At 38.9% G+C, this 21,661-nt stretch overlaps 1 protein-coding gene across 14 annotated transcripts in view; it reads right to left on the minus strand.

The window, feature by feature from the left end:
* Nucleotides 1-979: 979 nt before the first annotated feature.
* EMSY (EMSY transcriptional repressor, BRCA2 interacting) overlaps nt 980-21,661 on the minus strand; it is an 89,067-nt gene continuing 68,385 nt past the window's right edge. For 6 of the 14 annotated variants that reach the window (XM_058687717.1, XM_058687708.1, XM_058687713.1 and 3 more), the window contains 7 exons: nt 16,663-16,827; nt 14,798-14,953; nt 13,475-13,516; nt 10,872-11,071; nt 8,422-8,985; nt 6,956-7,456; nt 980-3,026 (listed from right to left, as the gene is read on the minus strand). In XM_058687717.1, coding sequence (XP_058543700.1) covers nt 2,832-3,026; nt 6,956-7,456; nt 8,422-8,985; nt 10,872-11,071; nt 13,475-13,516; nt 14,798-14,953; nt 16,663-16,827 — 1,823 coding nt within the window. In that variant the 3' untranslated portion in view covers nt 980-2,831. The remainder of the gene's footprint in view (nt 3,027-6,955; nt 7,457-8,421; nt 8,986-10,871; nt 11,072-13,474; nt 13,517-14,797; nt 14,954-16,662; nt 16,828-21,661) is intronic. The other 8 variants (XM_058687712.1, XM_058687710.1, XM_058687709.1 and 5 more) reach the window with 5 other exon arrangements.

A 21,661-nucleotide genomic window follows, 5' to 3' on the forward strand; every position in this document is an offset into this window, starting at 1 on the left:
ACTATGCTAAGTGAAAGAAGCCAGTAACAGAAGACCACATATTATAGGATTCCATTTATATGAAATGTCCAGAAGAGGCGAATGAATCCATAAAGAATGGAGTTTAGTGGTTGCCTAGGGCTAAGGCGGTGGGGCGGATTTCCGGGGTAATAGCTAAGAGTACAGGGTTCTTCAGGGTTATGCAAATGTTCTAAACTTGGCTGTAGTGATGGCTGCCCAACAACAGTGAAAACCACCGAACTGTACACTTTAAATGGGTGAATTGTATGGCGTGTGAATTGACTTCAGTAAAGTGGGTTTTTAAGTTCTCTAAGTTCACCACAAACTGCATCTGCAATACAAAGCATCTATCAAAGTTTGCTTTAAACCAAATGGATTTTTCTTACCACTGCCTGTAATAGTTGTTAGGATCCTAATAATTTTGTAGCATTTGCAGCATAATCTCTGATATCCTTCACAAGGATTGACTTAAAATTACATTTAATTTGTGGGCTTAAACATAGGTAATACCAATAGATAGAATGCTGAGACTTTCAGGAAAAGGATACCTGGAGATCCAAATATGGCATCACCACGCATCCACTTAATCAAGAAACCCAAGAGTGGCTCGTGTTTCCTCCTGCCTTTGGCCCTTGCACCCATTCCATCAGCAGGAAGCTCTATTTGTAAACTCCGTAAGGGTAGGATTTTCTGTTTATTTACTATGGGATCCCTGGTGCTTAGAACAGCACCTGACACACACAGTAGATGCTTAATTAATATTTGCTGAATAAACAGAAGAATTCATGCTCTCCTTTAAACTAATCCCTTTTAAAGAAAAAAAAGTTAAATCCCTCACTTGATAATTTGTGGGGGTTTTTTGTTTTTTTTTTTTTTTTTTTAAGTATAGACTGTGGACGTTTTATCTGCTATGCCAGTTGCTGAAACATATTAAGGCTAAATTCTCAAAGGGACACAGGTATGCTATGCTGCCAGAATATGTAGAAGTAGAACATAATAACTTTATTCAAGTTTGCTCCTGTTACCTGATCCATGAATATTTAAAAGATATTTTATTTTATAAAAACTTACATCTGTAAGTAATGGACTGACCATAACAGAGGGCTTAACCTTGAATACATGGATAGGCTTAGGGGCCCATGAACCCCTAAAATTGTATGCAAAATCTAACAGGTATGTGGGCATGTGTATCTTTTTGGTGAGAGTTCATAGTGTAATCATATTTTCAAAGAAGCCTGTGACTGGAGAGGTTAAAAAAATTACTTAACTAGAAACAATCACAAGTCTTTTAAACATGAATTTGTACAAGAAAATAAAATCCAACAGCTCCATCTATGGGTAAGTCGTTACCGCTTAGGAGAAATAATGACAACTACCAGAGATCAGTGCATCTTATGAATGCTTGTGTTTAAATCTTCAGTGTCACTCTAGTGGGAATTTATTAACTACAGTATCACAGTTTTTTTTCCTAGATATAGATGCAAAAATTAGGAGACTGTTGATGAATTCTACTTACAGTACTTCAGCACCAAAAAATTGGGCAGTTATGCTGATATATGTATGTACAGTTCAACATTTGTCAGTCTTAAAATGCTTATTTATAGTGAAATCTATATAAAACCGTTAAAAACTTCTCTATTTACATTTTTTTAAAAACAAAAAGAATTGCTTCCTTTGCCACAACTTGTCAAAACTGTTACCCTCCCCACCCTCTTACCCCTTGCTCTACTTGTGACAGACAGTGATCACAAGACCCAAACATATTGCTTAAACAAACTGTGTCCTAAAAGGCAGAATGCTTAAAAACATTACATTTAAAACTGTAAATGAATTTTTATACATTTCAAGAGGGGGTTAAACGAAACTATGTAAAAGTTATTTTCAAAGTCTCAGTCCAACATGGATGTGCAATTTCAGTGTTAAGATAGCATCGTATGAATAATTTCTCCTGAACATAACTGAACAAAAGCTTCCTTTGGGCCAGAAAATGTTTCTTTTCCTCTCCTTCACAATGAAACATTTTCTCTTAATTTCTCTTTAAGTTTTCTTAAAGGTGCTGGGCAGAGTGGGAGGTGGAAAGGGCAGGCAATCCTGGTTTACAGGAAATCTGTCAGAAAGAATACGGCCTGCTTTGAAATGTTTACATTTAAATAAATAGAAGGCAAGTGTGCTGCCTTGAGCACAAAGGAACAACGACACAATAAATTAGCATACAAGTGGTGAGAATGTACAAGCCATCCAAAAAGCACTTTCCCACTGGTTAGGGATCTGATTTCCACCATCTAAACAAGGATTCTTTAATGCCAGTATTTTTCTAGTTATTTTATAAACTATAAACTGAGCAAATGTAAAATGTTAATCAATTCAACACTTCCAGGGATTTGCAAAAACATACAAGATTTTTTAAAAAACCTGTTCCTGACACACCGTTTCAAAATATGAACTATTCACATTCTCCTTTTCTGATGGTGTTTTGCTCAGTAGAAACCAGTTGAGGAACATTCACAGGAAAAGTCTCTTTCCACTGCACGACAAACTTTTCCATCAGCCGTGGTCCAACAGAGAAATATCAGGTCTTACACGTCACTGTAGATGTGCATCTTTCCTTTTTTTTTTTTTTCTTTCCTTTTTTTTTTTAAAGTACATTCCCCTGTGAGTTTTATCTTGTTTTAAAACGCTGCTCCTGCAGCAGTTTCGTTGAAACACTGCTATTTTGGGGTCCACAGCCTAAGCATGGGCAAAGTGCTCTCTTTAGACATCAAAAATCAAGGGCTTCCCTGGACACTTGGTAACCAAGTAGGTTTTAAAGTGCACTCCTGTGTCCAAAACACTTAGGACCGTTCAGCAGAACTCTGAGAGGGGCTGGGCTCGGTTCCATCTTCTGTGCTACTGTCTATGTCTTGCTCCATTGCCGTCTCATCGTCATCCAACTGCTGGCTAGTGAAGTTGTTGAGCTCAAGAAGCCCACTGGGCTCAACAACCACGTTGGAACTAGAGTGACAAGGAATAGCATACTGGGGAATGGCCTGGAAGAGAAGACAGGAGAGAGGCTTTACGGTAAGAAAAAGAACCAGAAGGATGTCCCCAACATCACTAAGGAAGGATAAGAGGAAACTGACATTTACTGGACAACTACTTCACATCAGGCACTGTGCTGGGTGCTCTCACATATAATATTCTACTAAATTCCTTCAAGAACACTATAAGGAAAATAGTATTCCCATTTACAAATGAGGAAACTAAGAGGGTAAGTGACTTAATTGAGGTCACACAGTTGGTCAAGGTTAAAGTGCCAGGATTCAAATCCAAGTTTTGTACAATTTAAAGTGATCTTTCCACTTCTTGATGGCACCACTTCTAGTAAAGAAGGCTGAAGTCTGTGCCTAATTCAAGAGACAGACATTAAAGGACATTTTCACTCGACCATTAAGCAAATTTTAAATGTAAATGTAGTCAGATTTCACTCATTATTATCTGCAAGATGAAGAATTAATTTGCTGACACCACAAAAAATTTTAAAACCTTCGGTAACCCTCTACTAGTTCAAAAGGAAGTTATTTATCTGGGTCACATAGTAATACTTTCTTGAAAATGAGAGAGGACAATACTGTCTTTTAAACAATAAAAACACCAGTAGACAAACACATATTATGGCCATATTGCCTTGTTAGGTTCTTCTTTCTCAACTTTATTACCTTTTTAAAAGGTCTACCTGTTTATATCATACCCCTGCTTAACGTTCTACAATCGTTTCCTGTCGTACTTGCTATATAATATCAAACTTCTGATCGTGGCTCCAGGCATATGCCAAACTCACTTGTACCCTGGGCCTTCCCACTAGCTCTTCCCTTCTTCCTGGAGTACTTTTCTTCCAAGTCTCTCCATGGCTGGTTCCATCTTCTCATCTGCATCTTAGCTCCAATGCTTAGGGTAAAAGGCTTTGAGAAGCCTTCCTTCAATGACCATGCAACCAGATCACTGGGTAGGTCCCACCCCCCCCTCTATTACATTGTTAATTTTTCTTCATTGCATTTACTGTGTTTGTTAATCTTTCTTCTCGCTTTTAGAACGTAAACTCCATGAGAATATGTATCAGAGCACATATCTTGATTATCTTTTTACATTGTTAGATGCCCAGAGCTCTGAACAGGGCTGTCATGCATTAGATGCTCAATAAACATTTGCCAAATGAATAACCTATCTTTAACATTAAAAGTCCCAGAGCAAAATTGAATATCATCATTTTAAAAATATACCTGACCAAAACAATCTTCTTTTGAGGGGGGATGTAAATTTAATTTTAACATTGTCAAGAAAATACTGCAAGATGTCAAGGCACTGAATCTAGGATAGTGGAGTTTTGTGTTATTTGTTTTTCCTCACTCTGTCCCATATAGCTGATCCTTGTGTTCAAGTCCCAGGGGGGTCAGGAAACCTGGATTTTAGTTCAGCTTTGGTTCAGACTTGCTGTGGACCTCTGAATAAGTCACTTCACCTCACTGAGTTTTAGTTTAACCTCGTGTAAAAGGAGATAGAGAAGATACACTCTAAAGATCCTCAAGATTCTAAAATTCTATTAATTCCACACATTCAGACTCCTTCAGAACAGAAGATACATTCATCTTATTTATTCCTCTAGTCTCTGCACCTAGCACAGTGCCTAGAACACAGAGGTTAAATAATACATGTGGCATGAATGAATGAATGAATGAATGAACAAATGAAATACAGATTACATGTCTACAAAGAACAATGCTTTTCACTCAAAGCACTTATTATTAAACATGTTGAATTTTTATAAAACATTTTTCAAGGGATCAAAGCACTTCTGCAGACTTCTTTCATTCATCCCCGTACTATTTTACCGAAACAGTAAAATCAATACTTCAGGTCAAAGCTAAGTATAATTAGTAAGATCTGAAAATAGTCTAACAATATATTAATGATGATTATAGTAACAGGAGCTATCTTTACAGAGTATTCCTCTATAGCAGACACTTAACAAGCTGCATTATATACATTTTCCCACTTGATCCTCAAAACAACCTTGTGAGGTAATTGATATTGTTTCCATTTCATAGGCAATGAAATTGAAATACAGAGGTTGACTCCAAACCACAATGCTGGTAAGGGGGAGCAAAGGTGAGATTCAAATCCAGGTATTTTTGACTCCAAAAGCTTGATTCTTAACCACTATACCACTGTCCCCTTCTCTCTGACATAGCTACCTAGCACATGGTATATGCTAAAAGTTAGTTGGCATATTCTGCAGAGAGCCTACTCATTAGGTACCATCCTTGATACATGAAGTATATTTTTAGCCGTGTTCATAAAGTGCAGAAAATCATTTCCAAATAAGCAATCCCAAATAATTTCCGACTTAGTGAGCATTCTAATTTAAACCCTCAGGAGCCACAGAAAATTTTAGCAGAAATAGTAATAAATAACTACCATGTATGGGGCAATCACTAAGAGCCAGGTACTGTGCTAGGCGCTTCATCTCACTTTGGTGTAATCCTTCCATCAGTGATGTAGAATAGGCATTCCTTATTTCCGTTTTACTGATGAGGAAACTGAGGCACAGCAGGGTTAAGCAGCCCTGCCCAAAGTTAAACAGTGAGTGGGGAAGCTAGGAACTCCTTCCTTTTCCACCACACTCTAACTTCTTCAGGGGAAAAAAACCCAACAAATCCTTTGTCAAGAATTCCTTAAGGTGTGCCTGGGTGGCTCAGCGAGCGAAGTGTCTGACTCTTGATTTCAGCCCAGGTCATGATCTCATGGTTCTTGAGATGCAGCCCCGAGTCAGGCTCCACGCTGACAGCATAGAGCCTGCTTGGGATTCTGTCTCTCCCTTTCTTTCTGCCCCTCCCCACCCCCTCAAAATAAATAAATAAACTTAAAAAAAAAAAAAAAAAGAATTACTTAATTCACTAACAACGATTTTTACAGGAGGAACAAATCATTTAATAATTCAACGGCCAGTTCTTTTTGCCTTTAAGCATTTCCCCCCTATATTTATATCATATTTGGATGAATATTGGTCGGTTTGCATTCTCTCATAGCCTGGCATCACGGCAAAGGGAAAGTTTGCTACAGAAACTTCCAAGTCACACAACAGTGAATTTATGGCAAGAAAACAACCCGATACCCTAACAAAGAGAAAAGGAAGTAAAACACAACTTCTAAGGGCTAGTCTGGACTCAATAATTCTTCAGTCTTGATCTATTATGCATGATGACAGATGAGTTTTAGAATGAAGGGAATGTGAGGCATAGGAAGACCTATTGCCAATGCATAATTCATTACATTCACTTACCAAGGCAGGACAGTAACCATAACAAGATTTCTCAGTAACAATGATTGAAATAAAAAAGCAAAACTTTATGGCTAATCCCAACTTAAATATAAAATTAAATCATACAGAAACATTTTCTTACAACATGTTTCTCCAGATACTGCAGTTAAAGTTTTATTGTCCTGAAAACCATGAATCTGTATCAAGATAAAGAAGTGTGTTTTTCAAAGAAAAGGATCCCTAAAATTAACTTGAGATAAAATACAATCCAGTTATATCTCAGGAGTTTTTGAGCAAAGACCGGGGAGCCCAAAGTTTGACCCCATCAAGTTGCTGATTTTCTGGGCTGACTTTACTGAGTTAACACTGGCAAGTATGTTTTGAATCTATAATAACCAAGCTGACATATGGGCTTAGGGCTCTTGATTGTCTCTAAGGTGTGCCATGATAACATCCACCGATTTTCTAGGATTCTCTACCAGAAAATATAAATTTTTATATTTGTAATAGGTATTAAACCAAATTTGTCAAATGCCATCTCAAAAATAATCACTTTGTCTTTTGCCACCTTGGCTTGACTCTTCCTGTGACATTCCCAAACATGCCAAACCCACAACCCCCAAGATGCCCAATGTTTCTCATGTTCCTTCCAATTCTTACCTGGATGATAATTTCTGCTGGGCTCTCTTCAGCTTTCTTTTGGCCTACATTCTGAATACGCATGAACTGGCCTGTTGTAGGCACTCCTGGTGCATCGATTTTCCTTGTCGTTAAGGGAGGGCCAACAGCAGATGGACTTGAACAGGACTCTCTACATTTCTGTTGCTGGGGAGTGGAATTCGCCATCCCTGCCACCACCACGTGGGTGGAGGGTAATGATCCTGCTTCACCAGTGAGCATACTAGTGGCAAGAGCCTTCTTTGGGGGATCCACTACCATATGCTCTACATTTGTATCAATCTGAGCTTCCATCAAAGACATTTTCAAAATGTCTGACACAGCTGTCTTCTCAGAAGCCTGAATGGGAGATATGCTTGTAACTGGTGATGTCAGCTTAGGCACAGAACTGCCACCAGTTATCTTTGTAACTGTGGGAGGCTGGCGCCCCTCAAAAGTTATCTTTGTAACAGAGGATCCTTGGGTTATAATTGGCTGCTCCACCTGAAAACAAATTGGGGTTGTGTGTGTTACAGCTACATCTCTTTGAGAAAACCTATCAAACACCCCAGATAATATGGCAAAAGAAACATTTGTGCGGTATACTAGGAGGACGTTTTGAAGCTTGGTGTTTTAATACAAGGGCTGGATGGGAAAGTATCTGGTTATTTTTAAGAAACCTAGGGAAAGAGAAGGGGTTGAAAGAACCTCTGTCAAGCCAGCCAAGGTTCATAACATAAAGGAAAAAAAAGTCGCAGCAGCCTTGCTTCCCTTTGGGATTTATATCCCCATACAGTATACCTTCAACCCATTCTCAAATTATTTGTATCATCTTCAGCTTTTAAAAATAAAAAGCAGGGTTTTTCGACTTTTTTTGCTTCAAAGACATCTTACAAATATATTCTCTATACATGTATTTATAATATATACACACATATATACATTACTCTAAAGCCACTGGTTTTCCCTACTATAATTTTTCTTTCGAATATCCAGATAATTCCTCTGCAATCTAGAAGATAAATTTATTAACTAGAGAGTGATGATGTAAACTGCAAAGGAAGATGTTCAATGAAGCTCCTTAAAAGACTGTGTAGTTTACTTAGCATTACTACCACAGATAAAAGAGTTTACGAGCATAGGAAAAAAAATTTTGTACCTAAAAAATACAAATAATTTAGGGATCTCGCTTCTCCGTGCTGCTGATCAATGCTGAAGTGATTTCATTTAAAAACTGCCTAGAAAATCAAGTTCTGAGTGCTACGCTTTATTTGTCCTTCCTATATTAATGCGTGCATTTCTTCCCTAATGTCAACCTTCTGATGGGGTAAAGTAATACCAGCATAAATGAGGCTTTTGAGTTTCCTCTTGCCAGGAGAAAGCACTGCTAATCACGATAGGATCGTAATGTTCTCATTTTTTCCATCAACAGAGAAGCTTAACTTTGCATGCTACCAATATTCCGTTACCTGGCTTGCCGGCTGTTTCTCTGATGAGGCTGGGAGCGGCATTTGGCTCTGGGGGGTTTGGGGTTGCACGTAGATTTTTGGTTGGTTCGGAGCCTGCTGCAGTTTAGGGAGCTGCTGCGTGGTTTTCACTGCAAGCACCTGTACTACAGTTTGCGGGGGCTGTGCCATTAAGGTAGGAAGCTGCCTGTCTTTGGCCACCATGGGATGCTGTGTGTGCTGTACATCTGGCTTGGGCTGTGCTTGTTCTTGCTGGAGAGGGGTGAGTTTCTGATGCCTGATGGAAAGCTGGGGCATTTGCGGGAGTTTGTGCTGGAGCTGGTCTGCCTGCAGGTGGATGGTCTGCTTCTGTTTAGTCTGGAAGCACTGCAGAGTTTTCACTTGCAGCTGAGTCTGTTCCAGCTGGGGCTGGCTAAGTTTCTGCTGCTTAGCTGACTGTGACTGAGTCAGGGCAGATCGGTAAAACAGACCTGTCTGAGGGTCTAAAGTGTCCATCTCTTCAACCTCGCCCTCCTCAGTTCCAAGTTCCTCGCTGTGTTTGGTAAAAGCAGTGTGACTGCTTAATGCCTGAGTAAAAAAGGCACAAAGTAAGAATAAAGTAAAGGCACCTACATTGCTACATTTTCCTCAAACTGGAAAAGACTTGGTTATGAGATTCATTCAAAAATTTTCAGAAGAAAGAGCTTAAAAAGACCATGAGACCTCAAGTTTTCTAAATCTAAAGGGGGCTTTAAATTGAGAATCTTGTAATTTCAACTCTTAGAAATTAAGTACTGCAACAACTGGTCTACTCTTTTCTATAAGAAAAGTGGACCCAGAATTTATAGGTAAGAGGAATAAGGTTACCCTGCAAGCACAGCCCAACACAGAAAAAGAACAGGCTCCCTGACTCAGGACACAGCTGTCTAGCCTGGTCATCAGCGATACTGAGCCACCCAAAGAAAGAACACAGCCACCCAGGTATGAGGTGTCCAGAGAAAAGTCAAAGTTCAGAGAAGCCCACTTTGGCCATGCTGTCCAGTAAGTCAGAGTCGCTGTCTGAGGGACATGCCCGTCCGGGTCCCCACAGAGGGCCTCTCCGGTCAGAGTGAAAACGGTTCATCGGGCTTCACCAAACCCGTGTGAACCACCCTCTGTACTAGTCCTCCTCGCCCCTTTGGTCATATTCCGGGCCCAGCAGGCAACAGTTTCCCAGAGGCTCGGATGCCAGGAGGGAAGGAGACCGGGGAGGGACAAGAGCACTCCTGTCAGCGGAAAAGGAGACTCTCCCGTGTCAGTTTTAACAGCGAGGGGAGGAGGTATTGATCTTGAGCGACATGGTGAGGGCCAGTCTGTTTGACCTCTCTGGGTGCCTTGAAAAAGGTCAATGTCAGGACTGGCCAGGTGAGGGCTAGACTCCAGGCTGAGATCTGGTACCCACTTAAACCTCTGGCCACCTGGCTTCCCTCAGTGACACAAAATCCACCCCAACCTCATCCTTCCCACTTCCTCGTCACGTTATTCCTTCATTCTAAACTTTAAAACTTTTTGAGGTTCCACTGAAACCCTCCCTTATCTCAGAACGACCTTGCACATACAGGTTTTTAATTCAACAATTTCTTTATTGCCTTTCAGGTTAATTTGCTTACAATTAGGATCAACTGCTACCAGTCAAACTGATGGTGATTTATGTGACAACTAATGATACGTCACGCTTAAATCTGGTATCTATGATAATCACTTTGTATAGAGGCAGGATGCTTTGGGTTTAAATCCTAGCTCTGCCACCCAGAGTAAGTTACTTATTTTTACTTAACTTCTGTGAACAGAGTTTCCTCATTTGTAAGAGGGATAATATACCCACCTTACTGGATCACAGTGAGATTTAAACAAATGAATGTATTTAAAGCTCAAAGCACAGTAGCTGACATAAAATTAGCTTATCCCCATTACCCTTGGTACCAGACTTTCTGTTTTATATTAACTCTTTCTCCTTCCCATTGGGTCTCTTCCTCCTATTTAATTGGTCACATATAATAAAAGTCAGATATTTATACCTACTTATTTGTAATGTTTCCCCATGAGAATTCATCATAAAAGCAAAAACCCAAGCAACAAACAGCTAAAGAAGCCAACTTCTATTTCATTTACAAAAATCTCACCTACATGATAAATTCTTCTGTAACAATAAATATATAGAAACAGTGGCCACTTTTGAAGTCACAGATTCATCTAGAAAGTGCCACCCTTTTGAAATGTTCCAAGTTTGCAGAAGATCCAAGAATATTGTTTCTTAATTACTTTCCAGTGTTGAGACTCTCAATTCATTCCCTCTCCTCAGTCCTCACAGATGAAAGAACGACACAAATACTCTTCTTCAATTCAGTTATTTCCTTTCTTACAATAGATGAAACTAAACCTTATTTCAAAAAGGAGCAGTTATAGAAGGTAGGGAGAGAAAGAAGAGATACAACCTGCTGCATAATGTGGGTGATCGCTCCAGGGGAAGATGCCGGGATGGACTTCACCACCACCGAAGTCTGTGTTGCGGTCTGTGACTGAGCCACGTGCTGGAGCAGGGTCCGCTGGGGCTGGGAGGGCTGTTGGGGCTGGGAGCGATGGCTGACTGAAAATAGAGGAGGTGATGATATTTCTCCAGAAATCACCACAGCATCTGTAACCAGTAGTCATTTTAAACAAATGTCTGTGAGATTGCGTCACAGAGAGAAAGTGTGGTACTGTGAACTAGGAGGCAGAAGACCAGAGTCTGCCCATCTATGAGCTGTGTGACTCTGAGAAAGTCACTTATCTTCTCTGAGACTCTGTGTTCTCATCTGTAAAATGGGAATAACAGAGCTATTATAAGGATGAGATGAGAAATGTGGAAGCACTTTGAAAACTGTCATCACAAAGGAGGAACAAACCCCTTAAAGTTACATCCTCCTGTGAACCGCACTTACTTTCTCCAAGAACCTTCACCCCATTAAGGTAACAAAAACAATCATGAATTTTCTGGAATCAAATCCCAGACTAGTATCTTTAAGGATACTAAGATAATACTTAAGTTACTAAGATGGTATTTTAATTTCTTGGTCCCAGTTCCAAATGCAATACAACACCCAGAAACATCCGTTCTTTTACATGAAGTAGACACTGTCTTGCAGCCTTACAGTTCCTAAAGATATGAGAGGTCAAAATGATACTGCAGAAAGAACCGGACCAAGAGTCACACCTGGATTCTGTCCCACTCTGCCACCAAACAGCTATGCGAACTTGAAGAGGTCACTCAAATTCTATGAACCTCTAAAAAAACAAAACAAAATTCCATTAACCTCTAAAACTCAGAGGTTTTGCTTTTGTTTGTTTAATGGGATAATAAATTTTTTCTACCTAGAAGAGGATCAAATGAAGTAACAGGCTGAAAATGTTAAGTATTAAAATATAAATTTAATTAAATTATGAAGTATTAAATTGTTAACTACCACAATATAAAGTTAACAAAAGAACAGAAAAATCGCTCTTCTTTCATCTTCTGCAATTTAGCTCATGTGACATAAACGGGTGAGAATTCAGTAAGGAAAACAACCCCATTTCTTATTCTCTTACAAAGGTACAAAGGTCCTTCTCTGGTACATAGGGCAAGTGCGGTAAACTATATACTTATGTTTATATTGATAGATAGATGTAAAACGATACATCGACATTGGTGCCAATCCATCATCTTTTACCAGCCTCAGCTTCAACTTTTTAAACAGTAAAACATTCACCACCTCTGAGTCTACAGAGCTTTAGAAATGCTTATGGTTACTGGGAAACAAACTTTCTGAAACAAGAACAGAGTACAATAAATCTGTAAAATTAGCTAAGGTTTTTGAGAATGTAAAAATCCTCTCAATAACCCATGATTCCAGTGCTCATATATCTTGATCTGCAATTTCAAGTAGCTCCATATTCAAGTGGTTCCAGGTTTAGAAAAATCATAGTGGAATGTCCAAGGGTAAGATGATCACTACAGAAATCAATGTCAAAGTGCTACTTAGGTCTTATGAGTACAGAACTAAAACTACCCAGTGAAATATAAATAAGCTTTATTTATTTTTTAACTCATTCTATCTATATTCTCAAACACAGTTTTTCTACTGTTGCTTATACACACGCCTACATGTGATATAAGAGATTCCAGGCAGCATCACCGGTAAAAATGTAATGCAGTATCTTACTGCGTTTCACAGTATGCTTTATACGTACATTTTAAATTATATGAGTTAACCAAATCTTCCGTATGTGCTCAACCAAACGGAAAAAAAGGGTGTCAGTGTTGACATTAAAACAACTACTGCTGAAATCATTTATCATGTGAGTAGGAGAAAAACAAATCACATAATATTAAAATTGAACAAGCAAATTCATAAAGTTTTTTATTGATGGAAGCATCATCAGAAATGAATGACACTTGAAAGAATAATAAATAAAGATAATTTCTCATGAAATTATCAGATTATATGGAACATTTCTGCTGTCCATACCCATCTTCATAATTATGACATTAGAATCTTATTAAGAAATGAAATGGATTTAACAGACGATCAACTAAAATCATTTAAAAATAATCCTCACTCAAGATACTACAAATCTCTTCACAGTAATTCCCCAGCATGCAGAAACGTCAGAGAAGACTAATACCCACTCCCGGATAATACAAGAGGTCAGGGCTAGGGAGCTGGGTTCGAAGTCAAAGAAAATGCTTAATGTGGCTGAGGATATGATGGGGAGAAGATCATGGAAGGAGGTCACAGAGTGAACATTCAGAAAACAGCTGAATTGACCTTAACTGGGCCATAAGAACAGGATAAAACAGTCATTTATTTCTGTAAACAACTTTTATTTTTTCCAATGTCAAACTGCTCACTTCTGAGAAAGGATCCCACTCTCCTGCAAAAGGAAAGTCTCCTTTTCACTGAGCGGAGCTTACCTTTCCTCTACCAGATCAGAGTAGAGCGCATCCATTTAACTAGTCCCCCCCAAAACAACAATATTTTACCTTCAGTTATGCTACAAATGGATGCACACCACTTACCTAGAAGGGGAAAAGCAACCTCTGTCCCCTCATCAGTGCGTTCTGAAAAGGATAAGTAAGGGAAGAAATCATAGGTCTTTTCTTCTATTTACCAACTGATAATCTAGTCTATCCCCAGAAGTTAATACTGATTTCCCCAACATACTGCCCTCTGCTTTATTTAGCTTTTTGCTAAATATCTCTGAAGAAAGATGCTAGATGGCTTTCCACAGTCTTTAACTGGATTTTCCCTTTTGGCAATTTTAACCCGTTAGTCTTAAAAATATCTCCAAAAATGATACCATACAGTCCCTCTTCTGCTTTGGTATTTACATCCTTTAAGTATCTGTAACTTTATGTTCTCTTTTAATTACTGCTTAAGAAAACTCAAGACAGGCATTCTTTATATATTGCCTTGTAAGTCATTTCTCCTAACCCCTAATTATTCACATTACTATTCTCTGAACGATTTCAAATCTCAAGGTAACGAAGTGTCCAAAACAGAAGGCAGTATTCCAGGTGTGGTCTCGCCAGAACACGAGAGAAAGAATCTATTATCCTTCCTGTTCCACTTTTCTATCTATGCCATCCAAAACTCTCATTAGTGTTTTGCTGCCAGACCACATTTGAAACAAATGCCTAATTTGCCTTCCACCAGAACTCCTAAGTATTTACAGGGACTTAAAGTTTCCCACATTTTTTTTCTTTACATCAAAAAAGGTATTGGATTTTATACCTCCTTTCTCCCTTGACCCATCTCCCCTCCCCTCTCCCCTCCACCAAAACTAAAAAAATTTAGATGCATCAAAATATTTATTCTTCTGTAAAAGGTATTTTATCCTCTCTCTACAACTGTCACCCTATATGCACAGACGTTATTTATGGCCAACTTGCAATTTTTTATTAGCTGCCAGTTTGTAACAACTGATTGGTTTTCTTCCCTAGTCATTAAAGACAGGGTTAAGTCCCAAGGACAATGAAAATTTGCTTTCAGAGCAAACTGGAAAAAGATCTAGAAATATAAAAACTATATGGGGCGCCTGGGTGGCGCAGTCGGTTAAGCGTCCGACTTCAACCAGGTCACGATCTCGCGGTCCGTGAGTTCGAGCCCCGCGTCAGGCTCTGGGCTGATGGCTCGGAGCCTGGAGCCTGTTTCCGATTCTGTGTCTCCCTCTCTCTGCACCTCCCCTGTTCATGCTCTGTCTCTCTCTGTCCCAAAAATAAATAAAAAACGTTGAAAAAAAAAAAAAATTTAAAAACTATATTCTCCCCCAAACAACCATCCCATCAAATCCAGAAAGGTAGCTCTCCTACCTTAATACTACTTTTTAAGAGGACACCTACCAGTAGTGATGTATTCAGCAACTAGTTCTGACTCTACCACAGCAATGGATGGACTCTCAGGAGAATGTCTCTTTTCCTGGGTCATCTGAATAGGCACTGCCATCTGACTCAAGTCAATAGTGGGTTGTCTTGGTTTAGATTCCAATTTTTCCTTTACTGCATAGAAAAGGCAGGGGAAAAGTTAACTTTCGTTACAAACAAGTATCAAAACCAGAGTTGTCCATGGGAATAACGAGCCAGACCTCTGGGGTGCCACGACTGGCGGTGACTAAGGAGACAGTGAATTGAAATGAAAAAAGCAGACTGCTCTATATGGTTGTATGGGCACAACTTATGCAACCATAACCAGCAGCCTAGCAAGAAGGACATATGCAATCAGACTAAAATCCCCCATTATGACTAGGCTAAAAAATCGGTTTCCCTTGTACACACTCCTTTTAGAACATTTCCTTTACCCTTCTTCAAGGTAGTTCCTGGTATTCTGGAGTTTACCAACCTGAAAACAAAGGGTGAATAGGCAGTATACAGCATGATTTGCTCTAGATCATACCTACCCAGAACAGACAATACAATGACTAGTTTAATTTGATCTATTAAAAATTTAAGATAATCCCCAAAGAAATGTTACCAAGTATTCAATGGCTCTTAAAGAACAAAAATCTTCAGTGTTAGGAAAAAATGACCTCTCTGTTCCTACAAAAATGTTTTATGGAGTGGTCTGGGATCAAGAATGGGTTCCATGGATAAATTTACTTTCTATCTTGTCATTTTTTCTATAAAATCTACTTACTTGGTTTTCACCCTCTGTGAGACATTAATGGAAATGGCTGAGTATGTCAAAAACAAGAAACTAAGGAAAGGCCTAAGGCCAAAAGTAACACCAATAGAAAGATTAACCAAAGATACTAAGTGCTCATATTCTTTGGCTAGTGTAAGGTGGATGTTACAACAAATAGTTAGTTACCAGTAATTAAGTCCACTGAGTGATCATTCAGATTATTCCCATGAAGCATATAAAGTGACAAAATCAAGATAATCATTTAAACAAAGAAAGCAAAACCAAACCAAAATAATACCACAGTCACCCCACAAGTAGAGAGGACACTGAATTAGGAATCAAAAGACATGGAGTCTAACTCTGCCACTAACCAATTGGGTAACGTCTCTGGATCTCAGTTTACTTATGCATAAATTAATGAAAGGCTTGGATGAGATCATTGCTAAGGTCCCTTAAATACTCTAACAATCTTTGACTGATTGTAATAGAAAAGTCAGTAATAACTAACATGGGTTTTGCCTAGTTTATTGAAGATACTTAGTAACTAGAAATACTAGTGGGATCTTGTTAAATGAGGGCAGCTTTGCATGGAAGCTCAAGTGGTTAAATGATACAATGAAAATATAAAGATAAAACCAATTAGAATGCTAGCAAGGGCCATCAATGGTGTTTTATGACCACAAAATTGCCCCACCAATATCAAGGAGGATGGCAGGGGCCCTTCAATCTGCCTCCTACTCTTCTCAAATGGAACTGACATCTATGCCACATCTATCCTTGTGCTTAGAAATGATAGAAACTACTCCCTTCTGGTGAAAGAGGCAACAGGATTGCCCATTTCAAGCAGGAGACAGAAAAGAAAGGGCTCTGCCATTTTTTTTCCTCCCTAACTAGTCTATCCTTTAGTACTCCTGTGCACATCTTATTGAACTGACAAGGAAACAGACTGCAGCAATGATTATAGACCAGTCCAGAGGGGGGAAATGTGCTCAAATAATAACAAAGAAAATATAACAGTGGTAGTATTTTAGCACAACCCATCTCTAGAGAAAACATGCTTCATTCAATTGAGCATGTGAATTCATACCTGTTGTCTGTTGGAGTTCTAATAGAGCTTTGATTGTTGAAGTAGCTGATTGTGATTCACTGGATACATCCTGATAAATTATGGTGGGGCTAGTCTCCATTGCAATCTCATGTTCTGACCAATCCTGACGCCGGGAAGCAATTACATGAACTACAGGCTGGGAATCTGTTTTATATTAGTTAAAAAAAAAAAACCCTATAAACAAAGTTTCTCTTAAAAAAAACAATTTGTTTTTGTTTTTTTTTTAAATCTTTGTATTTATTGTAAACTTCATGCTTTATCTCCCCAAGAAGACTGTAAGCCCCCACAGGGCATATCTTTCATGTCTGTATTCACTTACTCATTCATTCATTCACTGATTCAACAAACTGGGCACCTATATGCAGGAGTCTATATTTGGCACTGAGGATATAAAGGAGCTTACAGAGTACTCAGAGGATGCTCAAGAAGCACACAATCTGGTTGGGGAGACAGACATGTAAAAAGACAAATTACAATTCAATGTGATAACTGCTATAATAAATAGGTGTGCATTTGTCTAAGTAGATGTATGTTTGTGTATAGTAAGAACAAAATGCTGTAGGAGTCTTTATTTTCCCCAATGCATCTGAAGATGTGTTTTGTATTACAACCTGAGCATCCAGTCAACATTACTTATTTTTGGATGGCTGAACTACAGAAAAGAAATCCTGTCCGCCAATAACAAGAATGGATAGATGATCTAGAATCAGGATGATATAATAGCACACGTATAACATCAGAGTTCAAAGTCTTAGGTTACAGCCCCAGCTCTATCTGTTATTCGCAAGTTGAGTCCTTGGGTTTTAGTGTCATTATTTCTAAGTTGGCAATGATAAAATTACCTATCTACCTCACAGGACTTCTGAGGATATAATGAAATAATATATGTAAAAGAGCTTCATAAACTATGAAGGACAACAGAAATGTTATTGTTGCTGTGTCCTAAAAGTTCTCGATTCTGAGATGTTGTGTTAGTTTGAAAATAAATTAAGGCCCTAATTCAAGGCTTATTATATTTATGCTAAAGGTAGGCAAGTAAATACTAAATGTGCATCAAACGAAGCAACAAATTATTGAGTTTTCCATCTGCAGAATAATCAGGTTGGACGAGACTACTATTAAGCTCCTAAACTCCTTTGTCCAGGACACCATACAGGACAAAAATTATGGAGGATATAGAGGCACAATCCCCACCGCCAAGTTTAGATTACAATGGAGGAGACCTAAAACAAACATACATATAGCTTTGTATTCTTGGGAAAAATCAAATGACTAGGGCAAACAAGACAAATATATAGAAAGAAAAAGACTGCTTTGAATTGGATTAGTCAGTGAAAGCATCATAGAAGAATGAAAAAAATTCATATAAACGAGAATAAATTCAACAGAAGTTCAACCTTCTTTGAACCTTATATTTTTGAAAACCACAAAGTTGTCCAAACAGATTGGGGAAGGCAAAATGACTCTTAAAAAGAAAAAAGCCTTCCCAAAGAAAACAAATCAATATACAATAGCACTGGAATTTTTAATTACCATTAACAAACTGTATTCTCTGCCCCTCAAACACTGAGTAGAATATATGCCACACCAGGGAGGTATACCCTCCCCCCAAATTCTAGAAGACTGAAGGACACTATCCTATAATGCCAAATGTCATGTGATGCACATAACAATTTTTCTTTACTCATTCTAAGTAGACAATAGAACTTATACCTAAAAGAACTAATTTTATTAGGGAATCATTCTTTTTATAAAACCTACGTTCTCAAATTTAAGAAATTCTCATGGCAATGTAAGTATTCCTTGGCTAGGTGAGAGAACCTACAGGCACGGAATGACTGCAACCCAATACCGTAACATTCACTGAAAATCCAAAAGAAAGCAAGGATTGCATCTGTAGAGAGATAAGGTAGAAATAGACTGAGAAAGGAAAACAAATTTCCACGTGGGAGCACCTGTCAGAGACATCAACGCACATAGCATTATCCTGTGGGGAGGGACTGGGGAGATGGTTCACTCTTTCTGCCCACACCCAGAGAAGAGCCAACCATCACACAGTATCACTGCGGCAACTTCAACAGCTGAGACAAAGAATGAGTGTGTGAACCTAGATGTGAAAACCATTCCTTGAGTGATTTTCCTCTCTACTCTTGGCTTCTTCTTAGACTAGATAAATCTACTGCCTATTGAGTCTGATGCTGAGGTCAGGGTGCAATAACTGAGACACCAAGAGCCTGATCTCACAGTACCATTTGATTATGAGGATGGTGGCCCGCTAACCCTCACATGTCTTTCCCCATGGGTCATTTAACAAATATTTCCTGGACATCTACTGCCTGTTAGGTACCAGAAATACACACTGTACTGTTATATGCAGAGGCAGATCAGGCATCTCTGTGGAAGAATGCCTCCTGTGACTTTACCATAAAAGGCCTATAACACACTTTCATAGAATAGTAAGACCTCTCAGCTAGCAGGGATCTAACAGTTCACTTAATGCTATCACCAATCCTATACTAAAATCTTCACAAGATTTTAGTATAGGTCACAAAATTTGTGACCACCAATCAAGAAATTGCCACACCAGGGGCACCTGGGTGGCTCAGTCTGTTGAGCGTCCGACTTCAGCTCAGGTCATGATCTCGCACTCTGTGAGTTCGAGCCCCGCATTGGGCTCTGTGCTGACAGCTCAGAGCCTGGAGCCTGCTTCCGATTCTGTGTCTCCCTCTCTTTCTGCCCCTTCCCTGCTCATGCTCTGTCTCTCTCTGTCTCAAAAATAAATAAAAACATTAAAAAAAAGAAACTGCCACACCAGAGAACTCACTACTTTCTAATATAGTTTCCTTCCATTTCTGCAGTTATGACAATGAGAAAATTTTCTTATATGAAATGGAAAACAGGTCTTCCTGTCTACCCAGTGGTTCTAGTTTCTGTCCACGTATCCACAAAGATCAATTCTTTTCCCTCTTCCATGTCACAGTTCTCAGGAAAACTGACAACCCCCATGTCCCCAACCCAATCCTCATCTTCTCTTCTCCATGAGAAATGTCCTGTTTCCACTGACCATTCCTCATATAAAATGATTCCCAGATGCCTTACGCATCTAAATCATCCCTTCTAAACTAAACCTAAGATGTCTATGTCCCTTCTATGATATAATATATACCTTCCCTCTGAAGTACTGTCCTAAAACCCAAGGCCTTCACAGTACGTAACTGCCTAGACAGCATCACTCAAAATGTTTCAGAGAACATTAGTTCCTCAAGATGTTCTGCAAAAGGTTCTATGGTCAAAAAAGTTGGGGGGTGTTTTACATTATATACACCACTCTTCATTTTTCACAATATATATTAGCACATAACGGCTCTGAAAAGTTCTGTAGTAAGTATGTTTTGCCTAACCTGGATTTATTCCCCACCCTCACCGTAATCTACTGAGATCATAAAGCTTCTGGAAAAATCACCCTAGAAACAAATTTGTGACCTCCTTAAAGTGATGTCTTATGCATTTTTTAAAGTGATGTCTTGGGGCGCCTGGGTGGCGCAGTCGGTTAAGCGTCCGACTTCAGCCAGGTCACGATCTCGCGGTCCGTGAGTTCGAGCCCCGCGTCGGGCTCTGGGCTGATGGCTCGGAGCCTGTTTCCGATTCTGTGTCTCCCTCTCTCTCTGCCCCTCCCCCGTTCATGCTCTGTCTCTCTCTGTCCCAAATAAATAAAAAATGTTGAAAAAAAAATTAAAAAAAAAAAATAAAGTGATGTCTTTTATATAGGATACAGGATGCATTTCCGTATTTACCTCATACCTTAAATCCATCTTAAATCCCTACTCTTGGTTTTCTCTCCTTGTTCTCTTTCATTTTACTTCATATAATCTTGTATTCTACCCAATCCACCTTAAAACCTTCTGGAAATAAACAAAATATAAATAATCTTTAAATTTTTCTTTCTTTTTTTAAAATCTGGGGGGCACGATCTTGGGGTCATGAGTTCAAGCCCCACGTCAGGTGTAGAGATTACTTTAAAACAAAATCTTGGGGCACCTTGGGGCACCTGGGAGGCTCAGTCGGTTGAGCCTCCGACTTCGGCTCAGGTCATGATCTCACGGTTCGTGAGTTCAAGCCCCACATGAGGCTCCCTAGTGTCAGTGCAGAGCCCATTTTGCATCCTCTGTCCTCTTTCTGACCCTCCCCTGCTTGCGTGCTCTCTCTCTCAAAAATAAACATAAAAAAAAAAAAAAATCACAGTTCTTTTTAACTCTTCTTACAACATTTTTGTAAGTCTGAAATTACATTAAAAGAAAAAGTTACCAAAGCAGGGGAGGGGCAAAAACCACAAAAGCAATATAAAGGAAAAATGAACTGCTATGTAGTGCTTACATTTCCATTAGGTTTGATCCTCGTATAGTTTGAAAACCAGCATGATCTTAGACTGACCAAAATCTTTATCCCTTTCTTTCACTTTAAATCATAGCATATATATTCCCAGCTCCTGGTCTTTGTGAGAATGCACTAAAGACAGTAGCAGGGGGGTGGGGAGGGGGGAGGAATGTAGATTATAATAACTGGCTTTATAGTCAACTATATTAGATATACCTATTCTGAACTGAAATTTTTCCATATTACAGAATATTTTTAAAAGAAAAAATATGTGATGATACAGAACAAATAAAAATACATGAAACCATGTATAATAACAGACTGAACAGCAGAAAACCTTAGATGGAATTACTTCCAAAAATAGCCAAACTTTTGTCCCATTCTTAGAATGAAAACTGAAGACTGCCTAATGAAATGGCATGTTTGGGAAGTAATGATTGGCTCATAGCTCCCTCAGATAAAGACTAGCAAATTCAAAGGAGAACCCTAGATTATGGATATAAAAACATCTACTGTTCATGTTCCCCTCTTAGCACCAACTCATGAGCTAAATATTTTACCTGCTCTCTATAAAAATATTTCTCAAGGGAAAAAATGGCTAGTA

This window comes from Neofelis nebulosa, chromosome 10, assembly GCF_028018385.1.
Source record: "Neofelis nebulosa isolate mNeoNeb1 chromosome 10, mNeoNeb1.pri, whole genome shotgun sequence".
In the NCBI taxonomy this organism is placed as follows: Eukaryota; Metazoa; Chordata; class Mammalia; order Carnivora; family Felidae; genus Neofelis; species Neofelis nebulosa.